This window comes from Plectropomus leopardus, chromosome 15 (genome assembly GCF_026936395.1).
Source record: "Plectropomus leopardus strain MGB_pleo_1.0 chromosome 15, ASM2693639v1, whole genome shotgun sequence".
Lineage (NCBI taxonomy): Eukaryota > Metazoa > Chordata > Actinopteri > Perciformes > Serranidae > Plectropomus > Plectropomus leopardus.
The window spans coordinates 4,109,623-4,133,599 of NC_142190.1; the positions used below are offsets into that span (position 1 = coordinate 4,109,623).

Here is a 23,977-nt window from a genome sequence, read left to right on the forward strand (position 1 = left end):
TTTTATATGGAGTGCTGACAATAGAACACAGAAATGGAGGGCGCATTTTGCCGAGCTACTTCACTGACTGTATCCATCCTCTCAACGGAGCCAAGCACTCCGATGCAGAAAGAGGAAAACACCGGAAAATTCAGCAAACCAGCAAGACTCTACATGTTATCTTTAATTCACACTAACCCTAAGTGTTAGAATAAAGCAGTAGTATTTGCACATGGTCCTGTTTCGTTGTTTTTTCCACAGTCTTTTGTAACGACCCATAAAAGGTATAATCTGATCCTGATTTAACAAAGGTTGATCTCTGTTCATCTGTTCATGTTGGACATATTATTTATATACCTTAGCTCCTCTCTCAAGGTGAACTCACTTAGCAGCGTAATCAACTGTCAAAGTGCCCGGTGGAGGCGACTGAGAGTAAATTAAAAGAAATCAATTAGGTGAAACAAACCTGTGCATTAAATCTGCCTTGTATCTGAAGGAGGACACGCCAGGAGAGGATCATTACACAGGTCACGAGTACTGGAGGAGACTAAGCATGATGAAATACATTAGACACAACAACAACAAAAGAGCGCTTAGATAATCTAAGTTTAAATGTAGCAAGGAATCAAATAGATTTTTGAATAAACTCTGTGTAAATTTAACCCAATGTTCCGACTCTTTGGCATAAGAAAAACCTATAAAACACTTACAGTAAATACACCCTCTGCTTATATCTGTTTCAAATGTGTGACACCAACAAGTCGTCACATATTGCCACTTTGTCAGTGGACTTTTGCACATACCCTTCTGCTGACATTCTGGGATGATACTACCAAAGCTGGGATGTCAACAAAAGCACATGATTAGGTTTAGGAAAAAACATCATAGTTGGGCTCTACATTTCCACCCATCCTTTAGGCACTGTGTGTTCCTTAAAGTATGTAATTGCACGCAGCATTACAATCTGACGCTGTGCGGCGGCATATCATATAGCCACGACAGGTTCCATCAAGCTGCATTATCAACTGACACCAACCATCCGCATATAATTCAGCCACACTAGGTGCCTTCGGACCAGCTGGTGGCATATTACAACACTGCAGAAGGTTCTGTTTGTCCGCTTAACAAACTGACAATGCATGGCTGAGTATCATACTGCCACGAAAGGTGGTTTTTGGCATTGTATCTTACGCCGAAATTACTGACAAAGCGGCGGTATATGACAACTTCAGAATGAGCACAAGCTGATAATACATGTCCACATGCTTCAAACTAATGGAAGACAACATTTTACCTCCAAGCCAACTAACAGAGAGGCAAGAGTATGCAAAATACAAAACTCCAAAGAAACACTATCGGCAATGCAATACGTCTTTGACATAACATCAAAACTGTGAATTCTTCACATCCTGTTGTAGTTCATTTTCTGTTCGGATTTTAAATTCTGGCTATGTCTTACACATTGCACCTTCAGTAATACATTCAAGCATTAAGTGATCAGATATAAACAGATACAATCCAAAAGATTCAACTACAGCTCCATCCTCTATTGATTAAGTTGTCGAAGTAAACTCATATTCCAAACAAGCAGCTTCACCACAACTTTTTATGACCCGGTCACCTATTAGTGGCATTGATTCTGTATTAAGGTCCCCTGGTTATCTATTACTCATTATACTTTCCTTGGAATCCATATTTGACCTCTGCCCTCACATCAGTCTTGTTAATATGTGTAAATTCTGGTATTAACTGGGCTCTCTAAAGCTTAAGCAGAAGAGTAGCTGTAGCTACTGATCGACTGTTAGGCAACGGAGATTTTTAAATAACAGCCCTCTCCTCGAATTAGCACAGACAATGCTTGTAAAGGAAGTGAGAAAGACTTGACGTGTGTATTACATGTAGGTGTATAAGGGAATACTGTATCTTACAGTTATTGAAATAAAACCAGCCAACAATATCATGTATTATTTTTGTTTTCAGTGTCAAAGAATCTAATCTTAAAAGGCTTTGTTTCTGAAAATAAAACAAAAACAAAAATCTTATATGTTAAGTACATTGCCACATACTGTGTGGTATACACAGGAAATTTAGAGAATGATACACTCCTCTCACGAACTGTGCTGCTGCATGCCTTTTCTTGCCCATATGCATTATTTATAGTAAAACAGCCATGTCTCAAAAAAGAACTGATATGGAGCAGAAAAAAGCGGAACTGAGGAAAAACAAGAGTGAGTCGAGCTGTAGCTATTATCTAAATGGTTACTAGGTCACTGTTTTGCATGTTTTGAGGTTTTGCCAACAGCTGTTATCCCGCTTCACCAAAACTTTGTCCCTTTTTTTCCCCTCCCTTTCTTTGTATTTTCACAACATGAACAAATGTGGGCATTTTAATGTCTGAAAAGTCAATTATTGTGTGTGTGAACAGGCTCAACATCAACGGCTTGCTGAAACCCCTTTTTGAATACCTTAAAAGATTTCCTAAAGCACTTTTAGATTTGTCATTCAAATCTGACTTAGTACAAAATAAAAAGAAATTGTATAGGCAACTCTAACAACAAAGTTATTTGGCAGGTTGAGTAAAATCAAACTCTTTTTCTTCTAAAATTAGTGTGTATGGAGAGCCCAAGTAATGAGCCCTAAACCTGGAAAATTGTTGACTTTTTAGCGCCTCTGATTCCCACAAATCAAAGTCAAGGTTTTTTTTGGATGGGTTTTTAGTAAGAGGCCTGAAATAAGGTCTGTGGTTAACACAAGCTTTAGAGACTTTCACGTTTTATACTATGACATCAGTAAATACCCCACTTGCAAACTTTAAAGCTTTTATGTGTCTTAAAAAAGGCGCTTGCTAACAAGTGGCTACATGAGACTACAGAAGGTCATCATACTTTGCCGTGTCAAACATGGCTTTGCAGCCTTGTTGAGGTGACGTTTAATCACGCGACCGTGGTGTAGTTCGTAGCCTAACATTAGCTTTTTCACTTCTCGTGATTGCGTTAAGGCTTCAAATATCCTGAAAGTGGTGTTCATTTGTGAAGATTATCTTGCTGATCATGTAAGTATCATAAATGTTTGCCACAGAGCTTATTTCCTGCAGGAATCAAAAACCCAATGGAAAAATCCGATAGGCTTTTTGATGAGGGAACCAGGATGATACTAACTTCCATGTTGGCCATCAGATAAATGTCATTCCTGGGCACTCTATGCAGGTTTCCTAAACTTGAGGAAAAAAAAAAAGTTAGGTTAGTAAAAGGTTGAAAGCAACATGGAGGCCAGTGAAAACGCATTCACTCTGACCTTCAAATTCTATGCCGACTTATTTGGAATATGTGTTATAGCAGTGCACCCTCAAAAAGGGCCAAAACTAGGGTGTTTTTTTTTTTTTTTTTTTTTACTATGGTGAAGGCATGATGTGCCCCACTCAGCATGGCTGTAGTTTAGTGTTGTTTAATCTATTATTATTATTTAAAGTAATTATATTGAATCAATTCTAATTTAAAATACTTGACGTGAGACAGATATTCAAGGACAACAGAATAATAATCTCACGCTTCAGACGCGATAGTGATGTAACATTTTCACATAAGTGGTTATTACAAAACTAACTTTGTATTGTAATTATAGTGGTAAATAATGCATCACCCTCTCACCATACATCACCATACTGCAAAATGAGCTGCGTTTGTGTCATTTGTATGCATTGTGCTCCATTCACAGGATGAGGCCCCTGGTACTAGTCCAGAACATATTGATGTATTAGTGTCTGGGGATGTCACTGCTCAAAAATCATTAATGATGCCTGGAACTGATGACTGTTTAAAGCCATCAATGCACAATTAACAACACATTCTGGTATGTGTTGAATTTGGTTAACAATTCAAAGCCAGATCAGTGTTTTTCTAACCATATAAATTACAAATACACTGATATTCACATAAAACTGAAGAGTTTGATTGTAGAGTTCAATCATCCATCCATTTTCTGTAACTACTCATCTTGTTTATGTTCACCAGGGGCCGAAATCCATCCCAGCATGCATTGTGCGAGAAGCATAGACATGTTATCAGTCTATCACATACCTAACACACATGTAGAGAGACACATTCACACTAGCACTCACACTTACAGTCTCCAGTGGACCTAACCTACATGTCTTTGGACTGAGGGAGGAAACCACAAAACCCAGAGGAAATCCACACATGGGGTGAACATGTTAACTCCACACAGCAAGGCCCCTGCCATCCATTTATGGTAGAGTCTATGAAACATGACATTTTTGTACTTGTCAGCTGTTAAAGGCCTGTTTTCTAGATGCGTCTACAAACATTACTAACTAAAACAGCATCAGAGGGCATTAATATCTTCGTAACCTGTCTATATTTTAAAAGTCCTGTCAGTTTGTTTGAAAGAAATATCAGATTCTAACTGAAATTTTAAAAATTATGTTGGCAGTGTAACTTTCTGCAGCCCCCAATTATGTTACATTATATAATGTATTTCTTAGGGTTTCAACAATGCTTGTTGCGTTATGTTTAGGAACAAAAGTCATTTGGTTACGGTGAGAAATAGATCACGTTTTGGCATAAAATACACAGTTTTGGTGACACAATCATAGCTGGAAATGTGGCTAATGTCTCTCTAAAAAAACACCTGCTATTGGTGGCACAATAATGGGTGGAAATGCTGCTGATATCTTGTAAGAAAACACCTGGTTTTGGTTGTACAATCATGGCTAGAAATTCCTCTGATGTTTCGCTAAACAATGTCTGATTTTGGTTGCGCAATTGCTGCTGGAAATGCTTCCTATGTTAAGGTGAAAATCATCTGGTTTAGACTGCACAGTCACTGCTGGAAATGCCACTGAGGTCTTGCTAAAAAACACTCACTTTTGGTGGTAAAATCAAGGCTGGAAATGAAGCTAATGTCTCACTAAAAACATCAGCTTTTAGTGCTACAATAACAGCTGGAAATGCCATACATGTTTCTAAAAAACATCCAATTTTGGTTGTGCAATACAGCTAAAAATGCTACCAATGTCTACCTAGCAGCAGTTCTGGTGGCACAATCATGAGTTGAAACACTGGTGATGGCAGTTTTGTTGTTCATTGGTTCTGAACAGTAGTCTGGATATTGGCAGCTGTCATGCCCATCACCATCCCCTCCACCCCTACTGACAAAGTAAGCACATAAACATGTCATCAGAACTTATGTGCATGAAACACAAGTGTTACGTATCTATGGTAGATTTGTACAATGCATTTTCTTCTGGAAACTTTGCAGATTTATTTAATTTTGGTGATGGGGGCAACTACTTTGTTTACATTTTTTTTAAACAACAGATTGTGCTTTTCATCAGGTTGTTGCTTCACACAGGACTCAAAAGGAGGGGCAGAGGTTGTACCGTAAGGCCCCCAAACCACCTCGGCTATGAATCAATAAAATCAATGAGCTGGTTTGGACAGCAATACATTGTGTCCTAATGCTTAGAGGCATATGTGGACCCTAATATTTCAAATGTCTTACTGGATCATTACTGTGCTCTGAGCTCCAGGTGCAGACACATTTAGAGGCTGTTCTCTTCACCTTCAGCACATAAACATTTGCGAGGGTTCAAACCCAGAGTGCATCCAGAAAAAACAAAAATCCAAATGTGTAACCATTTATAGCGTCACGTCCTCCATTGGAAGACGAAAAGTCTCAGCAATGAGTGTCAACTGCATCTGTCCTTCTAACAAAGCAAATTAATTATCTCGACCTTTGTAGGTGCAGGACACACACCGCACCCCACAGGCTCAGCACAGTCACCAGGAGAAACTGTTTGTATAGCATGCTTCTGCAAACCAGAAATATATTACATTTGTACGTTTCATAAGTATCATGTTGTTGTCTTCTCAGGAGCTTTATGGGCTCCAAACACAAGTGTTTGTAGTGACACATCTGTGTTTTTCCAATGGCTTATTGGACTCCAAACATAGGTGTGTTGTAGCGACCTGTGAGTGTTTTTCCAGTGGCATTTTTGGCTCCAAATGTGGGTGTTTTGTAGAGACCTCTGTGTTATTTCAGCTGATTTTTGCGCCCCAAAGTGGGTGATATTTTTGCAGCCTGTTGGTGTTTTTCCTGTGGCTTTTTAGTCCCCAGTCTTGGGTGTTTTGTAGCAACCCTTTAAAGTTTTTCCAGCTGCATTTTAAGGCTCCAAATGCAGGTGTTTTGTAGTGACCTGTTAGTGTTTTTACAGCAGATTTCCACCAGTTTTTTAGGCTCCAAATATGAGTGTTTTGTAGCAACTTTTCAGTGTTTTTCCAGGAATGTTTTTGTCTCCAAAAATTAGTTTTTGTAGTGACCTTTTGGTGTTTTTTAAGGCTCCAAACATGGGTGTTTTGTGAAAACTTGTCAGTAATTTCGAGTTGCATTTTAGGTTCCAAAGTGGATGTTAGTAGCAACCCATTAGTGTTCCTCCAGAGGCTATTTAGGCTCCAGATGTGAATGTTTTGTAGCAACCTGTCAGTGTATTTCCAGTTGCTTTTTAGGCTCCAAATGTGGGTGTTTTGTAGCGAGCCTTCTGTAGGGGTAGTGGCACCAATGCCAAAAGTTTTTTTTACCAAGATGCTGCTGCTTTTCCTGCTGGGATTCTGCTCCCGAAAATCTGGTTCTTCAGGCCAAAACACAATCTTTTCCTAACCCTAACCATCTGATTTTTGTGGCTAAACCTAATCAAATGTTAACCATAGCCATGCTGAAACAATAACGTGCAAATAAAATGTATCTGTAGTTTGGAAGAACATACAATGCCAACATTTTTTCAAGTGACAGGGTTGACAGACCTTGATGCTACTTTATTCAACCGGTAATACAGTGTGGAATTTTTAAGTTGTATTTGCCAGCAATGTAAAAAAGATACACTATTTAGTGGTTCCTGGATTGAATAAGGGGCAAATATTACACTCGCCAGCAGGAGTCACTTTGCGTCTTTATTCAGGAAATACGGTATGAAAGGAGGTATATTCTCATAAACGCGCAATGTTTTGTAATCAAATTAAAAGAAGATACCCTTCATTTTTTTGTGGAGTTTTTTTTGTTGTTTTTTTGAATTTTGTTTTTGGACTGTCTTTATGTCCAACAGTCCTTATCAAAAGCAAGACACCAACTAAGAGGTGAGAGCTCTGACAACAACCTGGAATAGCAGTGGTGAATACCTGATTTTATCCTCTTTATTTTGCAACATCATATGCTATTTACCTTTTGCGGACTAATATCGGAAAATAAATTAATAAAAAGTCAAATAAAACAATGTTGTATATTAGTCCTCAAAGGGCAAATGAAAAGACATTAGCTTTCTTTACTGTATAAGCCTTTATTTGTAAAAAGTCTGTTGTTTGAATGATAACCCTTTTTATACCACATACTTGAACACCTTGTATTTGTAAAAAACACATTTTGTTCAAACACCTAAAAAAGCTGATTGACACTATAACATTAATTTGCACTGACAAAAAAAATACAACTTCATACTACACAAATGTTGATTCCATGAGTACTGATACTCCAAATGAAATCAAACACCTTATTAAACAACTGAATCAAATAAGCGCCCAATGTGAACAAAACAGTTACAGTACAAAAACCAAATGCATTTTTCTTCCAGTGCCAGTATATCAGATGAATTACATTTCCTTCTTATGATAAAACAACAACAACAGTAAGAATAACAATCCATAACAAATGCAACAAATACAATAAATCAGAAATGAACACAGAAATGAATCAAATCATTTACTAATTCATACTGAAAAATAAATGGCCTGTTGGTCTTGTGGGTTTCTTTCTTTTTCGTTGCCAATTCTTTTTTTTTATAAAGTGGAAAAATCTTTCTTGCTTACTGGTTAAACATGAGATAGTCTCCCTGGTATGCAGTTTCAAAGAGGGAGGTATACTGATGTGTAACTGGGAATCAGCACAGCTTCTTGCAAGCATCATCATACAGTAATCAACAACAGACCAAAACCAGAGGCAACTTATTAAAGAAAAAATACAGGGAACGCCCACTCAGTGTGCAATCACATGGCTTACGTTCAGATGCTACTAGTGAGCATCCTTTACATCCTTTGTAGTTGAAGGGCGATTGATGTTAATGCTTATGCTGAACCTGATAAAACTACAGCATGCACTTGGTGCATCTATTCCAAATTGCGTGATTTACAGTAAATACATCGTATAGAAGTACATATTTGTGATTTGCGCAAATCACACCATGTACGTTCTACGTTTACATTTTTCCTCCAGTTTTACCAACAGTTTGTTTCACAAGATTTATAGAGCTGGCTGTAAAACAAGTGCAATTTGAGCATGTAAACACTGGATCTTTCTTTTCCTGGCTGTGGAGATGAATTCGGATGGCGTGGAGTAAAAATATATGAAAATAAACCTTCCAAAACTCAGGTCATGCAAAACAAAACCTACACGGTACATACAAAATAATGAATGCACCAGCAAACGTTCTTCCAACAGTGAGGAGTCTGTCAGCCAAGTTCTGGTGTTTGGTGGATGAAATTTTCTCGCGTGTTTGTGGTTAATCGGAGGTCTGCCTCCGTGCTGTACAGAACTCACACGCCAGTTTTGTTTTTACAGGTTAGGCCTATCATTCAAATCTTTTATCGGGAGTTGGTGTAATCCCAGATGAAACGCCCTGACATGAATACTGGAGTCAACAAAAAATGATATGATTTAGAACTGTTACCATATTAGATCCCAGCTGGTAATGATAACACTGAAAATAAAGTATAATCACACTACAACAGTGGGTTTAAAGGAGCACTGTGTAAGATTTAGGGGGATTTAGTGGCATCTAGTGGTGAGGACTGCATATTGCAACCAGCTGAAACTCCTCGTGGTTAGAATCCTTTCTGTTCATTGTTCAGGAGATTTTTACCAGGAGTCAAATTATCTGCAAAGGTCTCTTTCTCTCCAAAAAATTGGACCCGGTGATTTAAACCGGTAAAAACACACACAAAAAAAACAGTCTGACATTATGAATCTTTTACTTCTGGTAACTTAAAATCCAAACGTTTCAAAGATTTTAACTGGGAGCCAAATCATCTGGAGAGGCCTCTTCGTCTATGAAACAAATGGACATTGGTGTCTTAAACTGGTAGAAACACTAAAAAAGTAATTTCATTTTACCAAAAAATGTGCTTTTCCACACTCTTGTTGCGGAGGGGCTGCCAACTACTGTAGACGACATAAAAAATATAGGCGGGTTTTTATTAACCCTCAAATTGTGCGAATTGAAATTACTCATATAAAATAAGCCTAATGGAAACATGACTTTTTGGATATATATATATTTATACCCCTAAATCCTACACACTGAACCTTTAACTTCAACATAACCGAGGGACATTTGTGGAGCTGTTTTTTTTTTTATTATTTGCATAATCCAGGGGACAACCTCGTGTCAAAACCCTCAAATAGCTAAACATATTAACGTCCCGCACAGACTTCTATTTTTAGCAAGTGAGCAGCTGCACTCGGGCGATTGGCTAAGTGCCTTGCTCAAGGGCACACGTGACTGTCTTATTGAGGAACAGGAAAGAACATCCCACTCGCCTTCTTAAGGCTATCCTGCTCCTCTAGCCTCTATAAGCCAGCTAGCCGATCATGCCCTTATTATTATTATTTTTTTAAAAAACAGATATCTGGACGATTCAGTGATTCGCTGATGGCTGAGGTAAACGCTGCAGGCATACAGTGCTGAAATCTGCCGCAAATCCTAAATTCGGTAAATGGGAAAGCCCAACTTAGAGAATTTCATTCAAGATGGCACCATCCCATTTGCTGACAGTGAATCAAGGCAACTGTAATTTCCAGGACTCTTCAAGCCTTGTTCTTGAGGGAGCAGGTGAACCAATACAAGCTCAGAGCCACCAGAAACTCCTTCACTGTGAGAGGACTTTGCATTGATTTCTCCATTATTTTGTCCACACCATGTATTTCTTGTGTTTCCTTTTTTTCCCTTTTTTTCAGGTTTCGTTTGCAGAAGTATGCCAATGCTAGAGAAGCTGTCCATGCCATTAGCAGTGAGGCTAGCTGGTATTACGAACTGCCATGTTTTTGTTCATGCATTAAGAACTATTAAGTGAAAGATATCATATTTACAGTACAATTCACATGTAATTACACATATACACTAGAGGCAAGAAAATTCACATTGAAATCAGTTCAACACTTTTTTTTCTCCTCCTCTGCTCCTTGAACATATGTGTCAAAAGAAATCTATCTCCTCTCTCGTATAAGCAAATATCCTAAAGGAAAAGCATAGAACTGAAGATCCTCACAGCTTTTGGGATGAATGTGCTGATTTCATGTCCAGCAGGTAATACATGTTCAGAGTGAAATGAGTGGTGAGTATATTTTGCGAGCATGCAAGGGCTGCTAATGTTGCTCCTGTATGTTGTTTGGAGTTCGTTAAAGATATGCGTCAACTATCTCAAAGAAAAAAAAAAAAGTTTATACCTGAATCGGCATGTCTGTATTCATTTCTGGGACCTGAATGGGAATTTAATTCTTGTGTTAGTTTGTGTTACAAAATATATATAAGTGCAAATTGAAACCACAGAGTTGATTGGATTCTTTCTGGTCATACATGTGTCATTTTTTAAGGTAGAATAACACGCAAATCCCATATTTTTTAAAACCAATATGTGCTCGTCTTGCACTGGAATAAATAGAATCCTCTGTCCTCACACTCTGACTCAGTGAAGATCCGCCATATTGCCTTTAAACAGTTTGACGAGCTGTTAGTGTGCAGAGTAGGATAAAACAATGCAAACACATAAGAAATAAAAAATAAAATTGTAAAGGGTATTATTTGAATGACCTTGCATTCACTAACTATTGCCACCTTCCTTTATTTTCCCTCTTAAGGACAAGGTTACCTGAAACATGAGTGTGAATGTGCACATTGCTAATCATCACCTTAAAAGTGCCTGAATACCCCTGACTCAGATGTTTTTATCCAACATTATATCCCCATCTACCAACCATGGAGTAATATATATACTGTGGTAACACAATCAAGATATGCTCTTTATCTTATTGCAAAAACCAATTTTCAAAAAATGAATCATATCTAGTAGTGATGAGTTCTTTGCAGCATCTTCAATAAGATTTTTTTTTTTTAAAGTTAGAATTGCAGCATGCATATCTCAGGGATGTCAGTAGTTAAAGGGGAACTCAGTGATTTTTACAAACCAAAGTGTGTTTACTGGTCTTGGGGGAGTTCTGCATACGTCAAAAGTAGTATTATAAAGATATTTTTTTTACTCCAGAGGGGAGCTATGTGAAGTCTGATATAAGCTCATAGGTGATGTAACTTGAGTCGCTGTTAATTGGGTCAACAAATTTGAAGATGACATAAGTCTATAGTTGGTTCTTTTGCTATCTCAGATATAGGAAAACAATAATAGTTGGGCGCTACTTCAAGTACATAATGTGACAATGTGTGGTGTTACCTACATATGCAACTTAAAAAAAAAACTCTTGGATTGGGTCCTAGGTCAGCACAGTCGCCACAAGAAAATGTTGGCATTATACATTTCTGTAAACCATGAATCCGATACATTTGCATGTTTCATACATATCATATCAACGTTTCTAAAGTGACGTAGTATATATGTTGATTCTCATATCAAAGTCAACTTAAAAACTTCTTATTCCTCATCAAAAGGAGGAGAAGATGCTGGATCGCGAGATGCCTACAGAGCTGCCGACAACTGCAGACCAGACCAACAAATAACAAATCCACTTGTTTTGTTAGCAAATCTTTGCTGTTTTTCAGGAGCTTTTTAGCCTTCAAACATGCGTGTTTTTTAGGGGTCTGTTGCTGCATTTCCTGCTGGGACATTCAGTACATTTACATGAACAGTTGAGTGGAACTACAGTTATATCTCAACCACTTAGTTGGACTACTGTCCTTGACCCAGTATACAAGCACCCGGGAGAATCGATTTATTGACGAAAGTATGTCGAACTCCTTCACTGTAGGTGAAAATATGCCCTCTTTTAGCTTGCTGGACCTTCCTCTGGTTGACCTATTATGTTACATACTAAAAGAGTTAGTAAGTGGCAAATGGGTTGCATGTTGAACAGTGAAAATTGCGTAGTTCTTTCCCTGTCACTCACCATATTGATATTAAACTTGTTTTGTTTTCTTCCCTTCTTCCTCTTCTTTTCTTTTCTTACTTTCTTCAACAAATTCATGCTGTTTGACTTTCAATCAAAGCCTGATGCAGGGACTTTGGAGTATGTGCAGAACTTCTAGGTCAGTTCAGGTCCAATTGAGGCGTCTACATGAAATAGTTAATCGACCCCCAACCACAATATGTAGGAGTGTTAGTCCGACTTCAAGAAATTCAACATGGTACGATTTCAGATGGACTAACATGTTTACATATATTCTAAAAGTCCAGTTTTAGTCGGACTAACACAATCATTAAAATCTTTCTAACATGTAAATGTAGTGAGTGGCACGAAAAGTGATTGTTTTCTTACAGAGAGATTGCTGCATTTCCAGCAGAGATTATGCTGCTTGAACGTTTTATCTTAAGCCAAAACATGATCTTTTCCTTACCATAACCAAGTGGTTTTTATGCCTAAACAAAACTACATGTTTACCACACCATTGCTTAAAAGTTTCAACATATCTGCTAATAATAATGGATGGTTTACAGACATGCACAATGCACATTTCTTTCAGACGACTGGGTTTTCTGGGAAAAAGTCCTGTGTTTGTTTGACCCATCTATCCACCCTCATCACCTCCTTATACCTTACTGCTCTTTAAACTACATCACCTGACTTCCTCTTTTGCTCCCGCCTTACGAGGGAGGACAGCCTACAGCGGTTATGTCACATGATCACAGCCTCCTGGCTCACGATATACAAATTATAGTGCATTACTTTTCGTAGGTACATTTTAAGTGTGAAAAAGAAAACAGCCTTCTCTGCTTGAGGCCGGCGCCTTGAGGCTACATTAGCCGCTACTAGCATAACACACCCATGTTCAAGGAATTGATGCTACTGTATTCAAGTTCATTGCATTTCAATCATAATTCATTTCCATTTGGCAACTTTTGAAGAACTCTGAGTTTGTGCACATATGCCAACATTTCATCACCTTCACCTACATATAATACTGAATATGTATTTAATATAACACAATAGAAACTGCTAATTTAGCTCATTGTGGCACTCGTTGACTCATCGTCAACTTTCTCATAAATAACAACAAATTTACTATCTTCACATTTAAAACTCATCACTATGTTTTGGTCGTGTAATCATTTGGACCTCACAGTTGACTGAGAGACAAACAACAGATTGTTCAGCTGCAGACAGAAACATAACACTCAGCTCAGTACGTCTTCCTGTCACCACCTTAGACACTTCCTGTATATATTTTCATGGATTACTGGATATTTAAAGGGGATCTTTTTTTCGTTCTTTTTTCCTTTTGCTTCTACAATACAAATGACAACGTTGCTTGAAATTTAAAAAGAAACACTAAACTGGGATCACAGCTTGGGCCACATCACTGTACAAACGTCACTCTGACTTATGGAGACAAATTGGTTTCTGATCAATATTCCTTTTTGGGGATTTTATGCATACTACATCCTGCGCTCCACAGGGGAGTAGATACTTCTGATGATAAATTGATTACTCTGCTACCTCTTCATTTTCCTCTTGCCCCCATGTGTTTGTGTGCTATACATGAAAATTTCCTTCTTTTTGTATAGCTGTATATTTGTCAGGGACCATTCTGTGTATTCCAATCAGCCAATCACTTTATTTTTGTTTTGTTTTGCTATAGGACCCAATGGTAGATTTGGCTGTGTTGGTTTTGCTGTTGCTCCCAGTGGAAAAAAGGGAGATCTGCACTTCAGCTGAAGTTAAACAGGCATGGGAGATTTTTAAAAAATGCATTTTGTTCCCCTGCAACAGGGATACTCAACTTGATTTTCTTGGGGGACACTTTTGCAAAATTACAGGAGGCCAAGGGCTGTAGCCCCATATATGTTTCTCGGATTTTAGGACATTTCTAGGATTTTAGAATGCTTCTATAATTTTAGGACATTTCTATGATTTCAGGACATTTCTAGGAATTAAGGACATTTCTAAGATTTAAGGTAATTTCTGGGAATCTAATCTATTTCTAGGATTTTAAGGATTTCAAGACATTTGTAGGATTTTAGGATGTTTCTAAGATTTTAGGACATTTCTAAGATTTTAGGTATTTTCAAAGATTTCAAAATATTTCTAGGATTTTAGGACATTAGGTGTTTAGCTAGGACCTTGTCGAGGGGTACAGGGCATCTTCCAATGGCACTTAAAAAAAAAACCAAGCAAACTTTTGATGCTATTTTATGCACTCTGGCACCTTAGGTATTCTAAAAGTACAAAAACAATTCCCAGTGTGAATCACTTTGTTTTAACTGTGAAAATGGTTGAGGGGCCGGGGATTAGATTTGGCAGACGAGCTGTAAGTTGAGTATCACTGTCCTACAATGTCCACTTCCCATCGGCCTCAGTTATCTAATACTCTGAATTGACTTGAATTTAGCGGCTGATTTGGATTCCATGACCTATAAACGTGATTATCCAGTAGAGATGGGAGGTTTGACTCTTTTTACCAACTCCAGTTTGTATGAGTCACTCCCTAACAAGAGGTTCATGTCACTTGAGACACCAAGTCAGTTACCCAGAGCTTGTTGAATCCCCCACTGGCCGCAGCGTCCGTAGAGCATCCATACCAGAGACTTTAGCTGTCCGGGACAGGCTGGGACACATGCCATGTTTTCTCGCCTGGAAAATTCGAGGTCGGGCTATGGGTGCTACTCTCGCACCCACTCTGAGCCAACTCTCAGAGGTTGAACCTGAGAGTACGGAGCTTATCTTTTTCAAGGTGTTGTTTTGTAAGTGTGCATTAAATTGTCCGTGGGACAGATGTAAAGCTCTGGGGTCGCCCTGCACTAAAATAATCAACTTCTCCTTCGTGTTCACCATATACCGATGTTTACTGAAGAAAGGAAAAATGAGAAAAAAAGGCGTTGGGAATGCTTGTGCACGGTGATGGCGTTGCTCTCACTTTTAAGTGTGCCATCTGTGCGTCTACATTGACAGCAATGGAATTAAGGGCGCAAAACACGCAGCATGTGTAACTTCCAGTTAAGCTCTCATCCAACTTGAATGTGGATTAATTTTTTAAATTGTGCAGTTCTTCTAGACGCACCCATCCGTTTACAGCTGCTCCATTTTCAATGATTGTATGCTGGAAAACTGCTTTTAGGGTAGGCCGGTACTTCAAGTTATTCTCATGCAACAGTTCAGATGATTTCCTCCCAAAATGCACATTTAACAGTTCATATGATATCATACAAATTACGAATGACATCACATCCTTAATGCACAGTTAAATAATTGATATAAAGTTACGCAGGTTAGACTTAAGAAAATAAACATGGTAAGGACGTATCTTAAAATGACTGGCATGGAACTTGAGTTCGGACGAGCTGGTAGCAGATGGGGGAGTCACAAACCAAGTTAGTGGAGACCTTGACATAACCGAGTCAGTAAAAAGAGTCCATTGTTTTAAACATTTGATTCACGTTTCAAACATCACTATAATTCAATCAAATTTCCTGCCCAAAAAACAAGGTCCTGCTTTTTTCCTCTTTGCAAATGAACCTGAACACTGGAAATACAGTATGTGTGTGTGTGTGTGTGTGTGTGTGTGTGCGTGTGTGTGTTTGAGAGCAATACAAAACAATAATGCATATGGATTACAGGCCTTGTGGTCATTATCTCAATTCATGGCTATTTATCACACATTTTCTCCCCAAGAATCTCTGCATCATTCCTGATTAGGCTGATGTTTCTGATCCTCGGGGATTTGGAGCGTTTTGTGTGATTGAGTTTGAGCGTGAAATGTTAAATCCTTTCTCCTCACGTCTTTCACCCGGGCTGCTCTTTCACTATCCCAATCCAATGCCCTCACAAACTGCAACTCCAACACAAATGCTAAACAAACAACAAAAAATATATACTCAATGACAACTGGTGAAACTGCAGGCTGATATGTTGACTTTTTTTGAATATACATGTCGTTACATCGTCGCTGTCAATCACAAAAGCCTCTCGTTTCCCCCCCTTTTTTTTTAGCAAACACAAAGCAGGATATGACGTCAATGAACTCTGCATCTAAAGAGCATGAGAATCAATCAATAGGAGGAAATCAACAGTACAAGTATACTTTCATGAGAATACTGAATGATAAAATGTATAGAATATGTTTTTTTTTTCTTCCCACACAATCAAAATGAGTAATGCATACCTCTGACTCTTTTTTATCTCATAATGCCCTAGCTCTAGAACATGTTCCGACACCCTCTGAAATCACAGTATTTTTCAAGACAAAATCATATCTACAATAATCAGCACTTGTTTTCAACCATAATGAAAAAAGACCCCCCCACCACCACCATCCCTCCCCCAAAGGACGTGTTTCTAAAAATAACATGAGAAGAGAAAGGAACACAAGTTTGACTCTGGGCGGGAATGCGGCGGTCAATCATACCATCCACGCAGCCCTCCAACGGAGCCCATTAGGCCAGAGCTGATGTCTGATAAAGAGAACGATATCACTTCAAAAAACCCAAGGAACAACACATAATCCAAACAAGGTTGCTGTACATAGTAGAACCGGAGATTTCCGTGCATGTTATCCATGGGCGGGGTGGGTGAGGGTGGTGGGGGGTTGGTGGAGGAAAGGCGGGGTGTCAAGGATCTCACTCAGCTGATGCCTGAACAGACGAGCCACCACTGATTTCATGAGCTGCAGTAGAGGATTTTTGATTACAATAAGTATCAATAAAAAGTCAATGGGACTCTGAGACATCTTTTCTCTCTCAAGAGCTTTCACTTTCTCTCTCTCTTTTTTTTTTTTTTTTAGCAAAAATATCATGCAGTCTTTAGTTCCAAAAACCCCAGGCAGGTGGGATCTCGTATTTGTTTGTTTGTTTCTTTCTTTCGGGAGGAAAAAGAAACGCAAAGCCTTGAAATTCTTCTCTCACAATTATTCTTAAACATTCAAGTCATCCTATTAATACTTTGTACAGCAGAAAGGTCCTTCAGGTTTCACACGTGTATATATAAATATAATATATAGAAATATGCATATACATATGTTCAACTTGTATATGTGTATACATATTTTGGAACTGTATCAAAGCCAATTTAATGTGCTCTCAAAATATGGCCCATGATTCCTAGTGGGATGCACATCAATTCACATAGTACAACCAGTAGATTAGGTTGAAAAATCCAAAGGTGATAGGGAAAATGACCCGGGACCACTTGTCAATGGTGCTAACATCTGACAGGTTTGGGATTTTCAACTTGAGCTTGGAGGAGCGTCGTCGTAGCCGACAGTTGGCCCGGCTCCGCATGGCGCTCCGGTCCAGCGAGTGGTGGCTGAAACCATCTCGGGGCGCCATGGGCTTCCTGAATTGGACCCCGGAGCTGTCGAAGGACATGACTGAATTCCGAGAGTCACTGACGCTGCTACCCACGTCAGAAGGCATCACCTCGTTGTTCATCTCCAGCGTGGTGAGGAGGATGTTTCCATAAGCATCCACCTGCGTCGAGAGGGGGAAGACACCGAGAGTCAGCGAGGGCTGAAGTGTCGAGCAGTAGCCCCAAATTCCCGCAATAATGAAACTTATATTAACCCCCCTCCCTTTCCCCGAAGCTGTCAAAATGCAGGGATGATATGGAACGTCATTTCTTGCATGCCACAGAAATTAGTTAAAGAGTTTCTTTACACACATTACTTTTCACATCATCTGACTTTACTGTGAGGGCTGGCCTACAGCTGATATGATTTCTAAATACATGTACCCCAACTTTTCTTTGTTCCTCGAGATACAGATTTCTTCGCTGTGTAAATGACCTGAAGGTGTTGGTTTGAAACGGCACGGAAATGGAGTCCTTGCAATGTGAAAGAAAAATGAAGAGAACATTAAAACGGCTATAAAAATCTGGCAAATAAGCACATTTTTTTTTCTCTCTCAAAAATGTACACAATGCATAAGACATAGAGTTAACATTAAACAAGTCTAAAGTAAGCATAGCATTTAGTACCTTACACACAAAAAACAGGGGGCGGCAGCTTCATTCAGTCTGACCATTTCAGCATTGCCAAATTAAATTACAAATGCCTTCTCATTGGGCGTTTTGACATTTTGTCCAATTTAATTGGATCTTAAAACACAGCAGAATGAATGAAGCCTACAGCATAAACATAGACAACAACCTAAATAAGAAATGAGAATGTTTACACCACTGTTGAGCTAGATGAATCACTATCTCAATGAAAAGGGCTATGCTCGATAAAAAGCAGTCAGTGCTCGAGGTAGAAGCAATGGATGATGGTTGGTGAATACATATTGGGCTGTGGTGGCATCTGTATGCTTCTGGAAAGATTACTTCAGGGAATACTGCATACAGTATGTGGATAAAATCACTAGAAAATCTTGTGTGCAGAACATAACTGTTATATGCTTGAACTCTGACTGACACGGAGAGTTAAAAAACAGAGAGGCAGCAGATGAGGATGCAAACCTGTTCCCTCAGGCGCTTCTCTTCGTATCTTGTGCGCTCGTTGTTGGCTTTGTTCAGCCGCTCATTGATTTTCTTCTGTTGCGCAGGGCCCCGGCCAAAGAACACGTAATTTACAAAGGCATATTCGAGCAGGGCCAGGAACACAAACACAAAACAGCCCATGAGGTAGACGTCGATGGCTTTCACATACGGAATCTTTGGGAGAGTCTCCCTAAGGTGGGTGTTAATTGTTGTCATGGTAAGCACCGTTGTCACACCTGAGTACAGCAAAAAAACAAAGAATTCATGGTCAGATGTGGAAATTATTTTTCACTTTAAAGGGGACCTATCATGCTTTTACATATTTTCTGTAACATAAAGAGTGTTACAATGTCAGATGTTGAAATTAATTGTAGCCAGAAATTTTAAATAATGGGGTATTGTATGGAAAAGTAATAGCAATGAAAAAGAAAATGACCCAAAAATTAACAAGAAATTGTAATTATTCTTAAAAAGGTCAAGAACTGAAAATTTAGCAAATACCAGAATAAAGAAAGTAAAAAAAAAAAAAACAACGAAAGGAAAAAGTGCTTAAAATTATAATAATCTTATGTAACATTATTTAAAATATGTTTTTATGGTAATTATAAGTATAGTAGTAGTTACAATAATTTTCCCTAGCTGTTTTTCTTTTATTTTTTCTAAATATCTTAATATAATTATGTAAACATGTTCTGGTAGAAATCCAAGATTCAAGTATTAACCTGAAAATGAGCATAATAGGTCCCCTTTAAAGATTTACACATTCACATTTAGACACAATCTATCTATTTATATATATACTGACATAACACATCTGAACTGTATTTGCTTGAGTAAAAGTAAAAATACTGCACTTAAAAAATACAAGATCAAACATGAAGTCCTGCAATCTCAATTTGGAAGTAAAGGTACAAAACTACTATCAGAAAAATGTACATACAATTTAAAATTTAAATAGTCATTAATCTATAGAATGGCCCATATCAGTGTAATATTATAATACATCACATTATTTGTTTTTATTACCATTGCATAAGCTAATTCTGTAGCTGGTAAGATGAAGCTAATTACCCTAGCTATTTTGTGTACTGTTTCATCCACAATATCACAATTGCACAATAAGATTATCACAGTAAATCTTAAATGTAGTGGAGTAGAATATAATAATAACAGAAATCAGAGAGACCACATATATGTCAACATAACATTCAGAAACAGGAAAATGGTTAATCCCATGTTATTGTCTGTCAAGTTAACACACATTGTGTTAAATGACTGTTTCATTGGGTCAAAGGCCTGTAAACTAAATACTCCTCATCCTGTTAATATGATCCTGTAAATATAATAAGTGTTGAACATCACAAAAGTTGTGATCACGAGTCTTGTTGACATTCTGCGTAGGTAATTGGGACACATTTATTAAATCATGAGCAAACATCTCTCTCAGGATTACTCATAGTATGGAACTGGTGCTCTCAAATTGGAATACTACTCATCACTCCATATTTGGACATCAGGACATCATATTTGGACAACATGGACACCAGTGTGTCTAGTCTCAGGGTTGAATTCACAAATTGTGCATAACATCTTTATTCCCCCTCTCAAAGTATGACTCACAAAAATATTGCATTAGTGATAATATAGCACAAACTCGCCCAGAGTTTTGCAGCTGACTGCAATTTGCTTTTCTTTTTACCTCTTATCGTAATTATCCATGCGACAAATTATAAATGTTGCCTTTGAGCCAAGTAGTAAACAATGACAGAGAGAAAAAAAGACATTTTTTAGACTGCGAGCTACAAGTTCTGATTGACAAGTTGCATAGGTATTCCTTAAAACTTTAGGCAAATAATTTAAACATGATACAGAAAAAAACCCATATGAGATGATATATGTCTGTCAGTGCACTAAAGTTACAAACAGTCCTCTGAAGATGCCAATAATTTCACTTTACCCATGTGTGGCTATTAAGATAGGATAAGATAAGATAAGATAAGATAAGATAACAAGAAGCAAGACAATTAATAAGTACAAAAAAAGCGATATATAAGTCAACAAACACTGATAGTGCTGTTTGCGTCTCATTCTCAAACACCACTATCATAAGCAGAGAAAGCAACATATTATGCCAAGTGTATGCATAATATGTAATTTAAATACATGCAAATAGCACAGGAGAAAAGAGAAGCAATCTGCTTGGCAGCGCATCAGGTACATTTCACCCTTTGAGTTTGTCTTTTGAGAATGAAACAGTTTCTTTTTGTCTTATTTGTGCCTAGCAGCAACTTCCCTGGACAACAAATGAAGCTGATACATAAGTGCCAAAAACTGCAGTTCCTCTAGTGGCCACTAAAGGCTGGCTCAGGAAACGAGGCAATCCTCATAGACCCCCATATTAAAATGCCCCAAAAAAGTTTTAGTCTCTGTATAATTTCCCCATTCATGACCATTGTAATTTTATTTAATTCACCCTATTACATCTTAAGCCTTCAAGTTACACATAATTAAGAACATATTGTCACTTCTGGCTCCAAAAACCCCAGATGATGACGACCGAAATTTCAGACTTGAAACTTTTAAAGGGAGTGTCCACAAACCAATGGCTGACATCACCATAGGTATGCTGATTAATTCAACATTGTAGGATTAAGGCTTAGGCGGTATGTAATATTTCATAAGATTCACGCTGATGGTGACTGGAGACATTGGGGGCAAGTGCGATACTTCCTTTCAAGTTTTCAGGCAAATAAATACAAAATAGAAACCCACAAAATGTTTAGAGAAATAATATTCTCACACCAGTAAGTACCTGTACACCTTTTGAGTTAAACTTTCTCTCAGTTGTGAAGGACTGAGGAGAAATTATATTGTCAACTCATCAGAAAACGTACTTAATTTAAACTCGACAGAAACAAAATAAAAGTCAGTAAGTCCACTGTTCCAAGAATTACCAGCTCTGTTGTGGTCAAAATAAATCCTTAATTCACCAAGTTAGATGTAAAAACATGCTGTCATTCCTCAGTCTCATTCTGCTGGCTGCCAGCTGTTTACAGTCCTTTGACTTCTCCCTCCACCACTAGATGTTGCTGTGTCTTTCAGCTCAGTTGCCTGTTCCACCACAAGAGACCGGAGACTGAGCTCTGGTGGTGCGTGCTGTGCACCACATACAATGAGTTTAATAAAAAAAGAGAAGTCCTTGTATTTATAACGATATTAGAAAAACATGCCTTCAGGATTTCTAAATACTCTGGTTTACCCTAAAAATGTGATACCGCCCAAGCCTAGAATAATGAGTGCACATTTAGAGGCTGCATTTTGTGAATTTCCCCATCAGTGTTCACACCACTGCTTGGCCTTAGCTGATAGTTTTGCGTGCCTGTAAATGTAGACAATGTACACACAACAATAAACATGTGACAACCACATGCTATTCGTGCCAGTGATAATCACCGGACTTTAACAGGGACAGTTGGGAGCTTAATAATGCAGCGGTGGCTGCTTCTTACCCAGGGCCACCCGAGCTGCAGAGGCATCATAGTTGATCCAGAAGGAGACCCAGGAGAGGATGGTGATCAAGATGGAGGGCATATATGTCTGCAGGATGAAATATCCAATGTTCCTCTTAATCCTGAAACTCAGCGAAAGCCTTGGATATGAACCTGCATGGAGAAAAGATGGAGTGATAGTTTGGAAAAAGAGCAGGGGCAGAGTGAAAACAAATCAGTGAAAAAAAAGGAGAGTAAAGGGGGGAAACGTTGGCACAACTTAAGAGTTCCAAAGTCTGCACTTTGACAACGCGCAGGGTAGTCATTTCTCCATTTGTTCAGATGGAGCACTTAATTTCCCCAAAGCGATGGATTCCTTTCCAGGGACAAGTTCGATTCCAATTAAACATGGCAGAAAGTCGCAAACACGGCAGATTTTTCTGCAACCCCCTATCTCAGCAGGCAGCTCCAGCATCCCTCTGAGAATTGTCACAGAGAGCTGCTCTGCTTTCCTTTAACACTTTCTCTGTCCTCTAAACATTACCAAAAGGGCATTTTAGAGGTGCATAATTGCAACGCATGCCTTTACACTAAAAAGAGGAAGGAAAATATATATTTATATATGTGTGGCTGCATGGCAGTAACTCAATTCATTGTACATTCTGTAGAAAAAATATCAGCTGCTTGTGCCAAGACATTAATTGGTCTTTTGACTGCACTTTAATTTAAACAACCACAACAATACAATGCTGATGCAAACAGCTATATATACATCTCGGCAGGCTCTATCTGCTTCAGCTATAACTAGATATTTATGAGGTTGGAAACAAAACAGATTTCTCTAAATATAGTTAAATTCCATCCGATGTGTTCTATCTACAGTTTTATTTCCAATCTGTCACCAAAGAAAAAATGCCTCAGATAAACGTGATGATTTTAATCTAAAAGGCTATTTGCTATTGGGGGAACACACAATGACGAATGACCTCATCATCTCCAGGTTCCTGTAAATCTTTTAATGAATCAATACCTTAGCATACATACTTCATCAAGCTGCAGACAAATGCCTTAGATCACCCAAGTCCATCCTGGATTAATGGTGGCTACAAATGTTCACGAGTTTCATTACAGGTGCAATGTGTAGTACCTGCCCCCATGCTTTAAACTCATAGGGGGCAGCATTTCATCACTGAGCAATCAAAATTCGACCAAACAGCTGAAACTCTGAGGCAGTCAAAGTCCACTGCTATCTTATGAACAAACTAAAAAGTATCAAGTAAAGAAGTTGCCATTTCTCTTCAATGCCATTGTTCCAATGGCCCCAAAATTTTGAGGCCCCATTAGTCTGAAAAATGTCCCAATGGACTGAAGGCCCAATTTTTCTGACAGCGCAAGATCCCCAAATCAAATGCCCATTGATGTCTGTCTTATTTGTCCGAAAATACACACTGCCTGCAGTAATTTCCCTGCAGCATTCGAGTCGCTGATCCTTGCTGTTTTTACCAACCCTTCCTGACGTTGAAACAGCCAAACTTGAGTCATAACGATGACAGAACAAACTTTTATTTTCTTGATTGTCTGTCTTTGTGTGATTCTGTGTCCCCTCTCTAAATTCGGTGATTTTTGCTGGTCTGTGAATGCAGCGCAGGTGGAGCTCTCAATGAATTCTTTTTTTTCTCAGCAGCTGTTTGTGACTCAGTGGATAATTGATTTGTTGATCTGTTCAGAGACGATCAAATCTAATCGATGGGTGAGAGGAGAAGATTTTTTTTAAAACACAAAGGAAAGAATTTTCCATTTTTAGTGGGGACGTTCTT

At 38.4% G+C, this 23,977-nt stretch overlaps 1 protein-coding gene across 2 annotated transcripts in view; it reads right to left on the bottom strand.

Annotated features, from left to right (window-relative positions):
* Positions 1-11,037: 11,037 nt before the first annotated feature.
* gabrb4 (gamma-aminobutyric acid type A receptor subunit beta4) overlaps positions 11,038-23,977 on the bottom strand; it is a 68,660-nt gene continuing 55,720 nt past the window's right edge. The window contains exons 7-10 of one of the 2 annotated variants that reach the window (XM_042499096.2): positions 22,182-22,334; positions 18,652-18,908; positions 17,929-18,018; positions 11,038-17,666 (exon numbers count right to left, since the gene is read on the bottom strand). In XM_042499096.2, coding sequence (XP_042355030.1) covers positions 17,313-17,666; positions 17,929-18,018; positions 18,652-18,908; positions 22,182-22,334 — 854 coding nt within the window. In that variant the 3' untranslated portion in view covers positions 11,038-17,312. The remainder of the gene's footprint in view (positions 17,667-17,928; positions 18,019-18,651; positions 18,909-22,181; positions 22,335-23,977) is intronic. The other variant, XM_088088387.1, reaches the window with a different exon arrangement.